Genomic DNA, 6,322 nt, shown 5'->3' on the forward strand with positions numbered 1-6,322 from the left:
TCTCTCCCTAAAAAAAAAAAAAAAAAAAAAAAAAAAAGATATTTATCCTCATTGAGGATTTTGATTTTGAGTCTGCCTCATCGGCAAGATCGTCCCTTGAATCGCTACCTACTCATCCTCCGGGCCACGCAGGGGCGGCAGCGTTCATTCCTTGTCCGACTCATCTTCGGGCTCACGCAGCCAAGTGAAGAAGGCGGTGACGGACTTGAGGGCCACGCCTTTGCCGCTCTGCTCCGCTGCGTCTTTGCTGGACTCCCACTTATAGAAGGCCTCCTCCTTGATGACGTCGGCGTCGTACAGTGCGTCGAAGAACATACGCAGGAGGTCTGTGGGGGGAAAACCACAGCGAGGGCGAAAAGACATGTTAGGACTAGACAATTCTAAAAAGTTATTGAAACCATGCAAACTCTTTTAACCTTGCCCAAACGGTATTAATCATTTGGAACCAGAATCTTTTAAATTCAAATGAAGCCCAAAAGCAATATGCGTTTCTAACACTAACACTGCACTGATAAATGTAGGAAAACCCCAAGTAACTTTGATGAATAGAAGGCCTGGTTTCGAGAGACAGTTTTTTTTATTTGTTTGATCTGAGGGGAAACGGGAGACTCACTGGCAGGCTGCTCCATTTGCACCATGAGTGCCTGCAGGGCATATAGCCCCTGCAGCTCCTTCTGCTCGTCGCTCAGGAAGCTCTGCAGCAGGGCGGCTCTGTTGTTGATCAGCGGCACGTCCACTTTGTACGGGTCCCCTGCAAGCCACGCGCCGTTGAAAGAAGGGAACTTTCAGACTAAAGCATTGGCTAAGACGGTGGCCGCCTTTACCTGTGATGGCCAACTGGCACACGGCGGTCATGAGCGCGCGTAGAAACTGGTTTGAGGAGCTCTGCTGCTCATCCAGGTTGGCCTGAAAAGGGGGAGTTATTTGTTTTTGCTTTTTTCCCCCCCACCCCAGTAAATGTTCATTTTCTTGTATTTTTCTTTTAATTGCTGCCAAATGTAACCTCAATAGTACGCTATGGTTAAAGAAGTGAGGAGGCACCTCGACCCAGTCTTTGATCCGCTGGTCGCTGGCCTTGTCGCGGAGGAGGCGGTCCAGCTCTTGCCTCAGCTCATCCGCGCTCAGAGACTTCTTATTGCTCTCCTTGGACTCCTGCTCCTCGCCGGTTGTGAACTCCACTTTCTGAAAGACAAACAAAAACTTGGATCAAAAACGGACACAGATGAACAGGGCCTTTCATGTCTTCACAGAGTACAAATTGAGAAGGCACATTTCCAACCTTTACAAATATAAAGAAATGACAATTCCTCATTATAAAAATGAGACCTATTCTTGTGATAAGCCAACTTAAGTTTTATTTTTTCATTACAAAAAAGTGAGCCAAAAAGATTTTTATTTTCATGTCTTAATTTTTCGGTAATTTTTTTGTGCTAAATAGGCCTAGTTTATAAATTTGATACAGTTAACAAATCCCACCCTGACCTTTACGCCAAGCATTTCTTCTGCATATCTTAAAAAAAAAAAAAAAAAAAAAAAAAACAACTCTAAAAAAGTACTGTATATGTAAAGAGATATTTGTATTTTATATTATAAATACTATATATGATTAAATAATTTTCAAAGAAAAAGGGTCAATCATTTTAGTTCAGATTTTGAAAGTTGTATTTAGAAGTATTTATAAGTATTTAAAAGTATTCTTGCAAACTAATATGCAATTATGTTACTTTATACAAGCTAAAACAACATTTACCGATAAAATTAAATGACATATAGATACTTATGAAAAAATGAGATTTGAACTCAATTTAAAAGTGTTTAGAAAACAGATTTTTAACATTTTATATTTATATAACAATAATACAATCATCCTAGAAAAGACAAATAATGTCAGGTAACACACCTGGTCAGTGACAAACTTGTTGACGTCTTCATTCTTGGACAGGAAGTCGCTCCAGTTCAGTCCCGCCTCTTTCCACAGGGCGCCGACCTTACTGCGAGTCTAGCGTTTAAGTGAAAAGAAAAAAAACAAAACCTCAAAATCAATATTGTTCCCTTACAAAATGTTCTCCTTCGCATCATAAACAAAAAAAAGGCAGGAGTGATGTAAGAACATACCATCCCCTTGCACAGCAAGTGGAGGATGTGCACCAGCAGCACACTGGCCTTCCCCAGAGGCAAGAGAGGCTTGGCGATCTCCCTGGAGGAGCAATTAAGACACAGTCAAGCTTTGCACGTCATTCTTATTTGTTTAGTCTGACGCACAGAGAGTTGAAGGCAATATCTGAAAAGAAGACATGATGGTCAATTTATGATTGCTTGTATACAAATAGGACTCGCCTCTGGAGTGCCTTGCCACCCCCATCAAGTGTGAAATTAAACAACCTTGTAAATATTTGATCTGCTTTATTGCCGAAAATTATTCCGCGAGCTAACTGCTCTGATGTTTGACGAGCCGCTTTCAAATGACAGACGGACTAAACCGTCTGAAGCACTATCGTGCTCAACATCCTGCTCCTGATTAGGAGCACAAGAGTGACTGTTCGACCACTTTGCCGTGTTTATGTGGGTGGAGTTGAGATTTGTGTTTGCTGGCGTTGTTTATGGCCCGCATACACAAGGTCATGTCCCAAGTGCAGCCAGTGTGAGTGAAAATCCTTTATATGCCTTTGTTGACTCTTTTTGCCATGCTCTGGGGGCACTGCGCCCGCAAGCAGAAGCAATCCTAGTGTCAAGCCTTGTCCCTCATTGTCATGGTAACAAAATAAAAACAGCATTTTATTTTTTGTCATTCAGTTCCTTGTTTGAGGGAGCAAGTTGCCCAAAAAAAAAAAAACAGTACTGAGAAATTCAACAGGTGGCCAATCAAACATTGAGAGTGGGTCAAATTGAGTTCGTCTGCAAAAGGTTATTGTGCATTTTAGGTTCATCCCCGAAATTTCACTCAAGGCCCCTGACTTATTGTACGAGTCGTGTCTGTGACATTTAAGTTGTTCTGATGGCACCATGTGATGAAAAATAAGTGCAAGTATTTGCCAAATATTTTTTTCAGCTCACCCAAAGAGCTGCCTCATGGGGATGCCGCCTTCAAGAAGCATGGGGGTGATGATTTCAGCCAGGTAGAGCCAGATGTGAGGTATGTCAATGGCCATGTCTTCGGCCACCTCCAAGATCTGTAGAAGCCTGCGATAACAAAAGCACATGCGACTCAAGTCTTTCTGTTGTTGTTTGCAGGTTTGAACGTGCGGCGGTGAACACCAAGTCGGGACTCACCCTTTGAAATACTGCGGAGCAGGCATGGTCCCCGAACTGGTGAGTTTGTGCAGCAACATGCCCATGTGCTCTCGAGCACTGGTGCTACGTTCCAGCGTCGACTCCATGCCCTGCCGCACGAACACGTAGAGCAATGCGGTGCTGTTGAGCTCGGCCACGCACTGGAGCGCCTCCTACAGCACCGGAGGGGGACAAAGTAGAATTGTTGGAGGTGTAGGTTGCACACGTCCAACAAGGGCGCCGTGCGGTGTTCGTACCTTCAAATCATTGATGTGGAGGTACTCTTCAATGATGGCAGTGGACTTCTTTTCAACCTCCTCTTCGGTCAATGCTAGTTTCGGAAGAGAAGGGGCGGGGGCAGTCTCGCGCTTTGCTACAAGTGAGGAGGGAAAGACAAAAAAAGATCTATTTTGAATACCATATTTTCAAGACCATAAGGCACACTTAAAATTTTTAGAAAATTTATCCAAAATGGACAGGCCGCCTAATAATGCAGAATTTCAAAATCTGTGACAGTTGTGCGAATTTGATGAGTGCTTGGCTGATTAATGTTGTGTCGACATGCTGCTTATGTAGAAGAAAGGTGGACGTAGCTGAGGACAGCATGCGGACCAGCTCCGCAAAGTCAAGGCGACGAGAGTCAGTCTCCGCGGAAACAAGGCGAGAAGGCCCGAGTCGGAAGACCAACTCGAGCAATGGATTCATGATCAAAGAACAGCCGGGAGAAACGTGTCCCTACAAACACCATTCGACTGAGGGCAAAAACGCTTGCAGAAAAAAGGAAAATCGAACATTTTCAAGGAGGGTCGTCTTTGTGCTTTCGTTTTATGAAACGGCGCCCAACAATCCATGCAGGCAAGGAAGACGGTGGCGCAGCAACATTCGGGGGATTACAGGGAAAACCTGGCCATCTTCCGCTCCTACTGCGATAAAAAGATTGCTGACAAACACATCTAGACCAACCACCTCACCAACATGGAGATGCCGCTCACAAAGGACCATGCACTTCCAAAACAGATGGTTAGCCCTGAACCTGTGGACCAATAGTACAAGCTTGTGGAACACCGCCAGTTTTTGGCAGTCATGGAAGTGGAACTAGTACCAGGCCTTGTGGAAGACAAGTCCTCTTTTTGACTGGAACCCCAGGCAATTTTTACATGAAATGTAAAATGTAATAAATTGAGCACACAGCCTTTTGCAACAGTCAGTATCTATCTACAGGTGTTCAGATTACTTGCCATTCCTACAGCAGCAATTAACCACATTTGTAAGCACATCAACAGTCAGTCCTGCTGGTACCTGGGAGGTCTTTGCTTGGACCGCGGTCCCGACTTCCCCTGTCTCTGCTGCCTCGGTCCCGGCTGCCTCGATCTCTGCTGCCCCGATCGCGGCTGTCAGTCATGCTAGCCACACGGCGCACGGGCTCATTGGTGGGCTTATTGTCGCCGCCCCTTCCGCCGCGCTCCTCCGTTTCTCTGCTGAAACTCCGCTTGGTGTTTTGGCTACGGCTGTTTCTGTCGTCGCGGTCGAAGCGGTCAAAGCGATCTCGGTCCTGATCGGCCCGGTCTCTGTCGCCGCCTCGCTCGCGACTGGAGCTCGACCTGCCCATTTCAGCAAAAGCGTGAGCAGTGATTAAACTGTTGTCTGGGTGGGCACAAATGATGAAGGGAAGGAACCGACGCTGCTGACCTCTGAGGAGCTCTGCGATCCGAGTCTGAGGACAAGGAGCTAGACTGCTGCAGGGCACCAAATCGGTTGACGGTGCTCGTAGTTGAGCGACCAGAGTCTAAATCAGGAGGAAAAGGACATGTTGAAAATCCCCATTTAAAAAAAAAAAAAAAAGGAGAGAGAGTAAGTAAAATATGTTTTGAGGGACTTACTACCTTGGTCTCCTGTTGCAGTTTTAACACCCATTCCTCCACTGCTACCTTTGCCCCAACCTTTGCCTGACGGAGCCAACCGCTGACTGTTGAGGTCCGGATTGTCAGGCTAAATGGGAAGCACAGGACAAGGGGTTGACAAAATGAAAACGCTGGTGGTAAAAAGCAACAGTGCTTTGCACAGGGCTTATCTGGCATATGAAAATCTGAGATGGCCACCTCAACCAGCTCAAAAACCTCCAACTTTATCACAATTTATTTGACCGGTGGCACACCAAGTTGTGCCATTTTTAACTGCAGTTGTGGGAGAACACCACAGCAACACTGCAGCAGTCCTAAAACCATCAAAAAGGAACTCATTTTGAATAGGGGTGCACAATTTTTAAAAATAACAATTGTGATTTTTTTTTTTTGCCCGTCAATATTGCAATGCATGAAGATCCCCTTTACAAGTTTTTTTTTTTTTAACAAGCAAAAGCAATAAATTAATCTATCACAATAATTTATACAAAAATGGCTGTCTGATAGGTTAGGCTTACACTAAAATAAAGGCAAATGAACCATTGCTGAATATCAAAGTGTTTAACCACTTCAATCAAGCGTGAGCTTACTGAATACTTTGACTTGTAGACTTTTAAGCGTTCGCTTGTGGCGTAACCATTAGATTACAAGAATAGTGCAAACAAATCTATGCCTTTATCACTTCAACTTTTATGTAAGCATGTGAAATTTGCACTCGCGCTGTACTTATTGAACCAAGAAAATCCTTGTTCTTACCTTTGTGATCTTGAGGCGAGCGGTGTCGTAGGGTCTCTTAGTGATGGGCACAGTGTTCCAGCCCTCATCTTGGGGCACGCTGCCCCGGCCACCTCCCGGTGTGTGAGGGCCCCGGCCGCCCAGACCTCCACCCATCCTGCCGCCACCTCCTCCACCCGTGTCCTTTTTGGACATGAGCTGCTGCTGGACTTTGATCTGCTCCCTGTGCTCTTCCATCTCGGCGTCCTTGTGGATCTGGTCGATGGTTTTTGGACCCTGGTCGCCTCTACGGGGCACCCAGTTACACTACAGGACAGGGGACGGAGCGAGGTTAGACTACAAGAGACTTGAAACGGGACTTTGGGTAATGCCTCTCTCGCCAAAGGATTTTTAGGAATTCCGAGAGGAGGCTTGGG

The 6,322-nt window shown here is 45.5% G+C and overlaps 1 protein-coding gene across 3 annotated transcripts in view; it reads right to left on the bottom strand.

The window, feature by feature from the left end:
• Window positions 1–24: 24 nt before the first annotated feature.
• eif4g1a (eukaryotic translation initiation factor 4 gamma, 1a) overlaps window positions 25–6,322 on the bottom strand; it is a 26,548-nt gene continuing 20,250 nt past the window's right edge. For all 3 annotated transcript variants that reach the window (XM_019892855.1, XM_019892857.1, XM_019892856.1), the window contains 13 exons: window positions 5,928–6,212; window positions 5,154–5,259; window positions 4,960–5,056; window positions 4,570–4,871; window positions 3,528–3,643; window positions 3,271–3,443; window positions 3,055–3,180; window positions 2,116–2,197; window positions 1,901–1,999; window positions 1,042–1,182; window positions 825–906; window positions 614–751; window positions 25–326 (listed from right to left, as the gene is read on the bottom strand). In XM_019892855.1, coding sequence (XP_019748414.1) covers window positions 145–326; window positions 614–751; window positions 825–906; window positions 1,042–1,182; window positions 1,901–1,999; window positions 2,116–2,197; window positions 3,055–3,180; window positions 3,271–3,443; window positions 3,528–3,643; window positions 4,570–4,871; window positions 4,960–5,056; window positions 5,154–5,259; window positions 5,928–6,212 — 1,929 coding nt within the window. In that variant the 3' untranslated portion in view covers window positions 25–144. The remainder of the gene's footprint in view (window positions 327–613; window positions 752–824; window positions 907–1,041; window positions 1,183–1,900; window positions 2,000–2,115; window positions 2,198–3,054; window positions 3,181–3,270; window positions 3,444–3,527; window positions 3,644–4,569; window positions 4,872–4,959; window positions 5,057–5,153; window positions 5,260–5,927; window positions 6,213–6,322) is intronic.

The sequence above is a fragment of the Hippocampus comes genome, unplaced genomic scaffold, assembly GCF_001891065.2.
Source record: "Hippocampus comes isolate QL1 unplaced genomic scaffold, H_comes_QL1_v1.1 scaffold255, whole genome shotgun sequence".
NCBI lineage: Eukaryota > Metazoa > Chordata > Actinopteri > Syngnathiformes > Syngnathidae > Hippocampus > Hippocampus comes.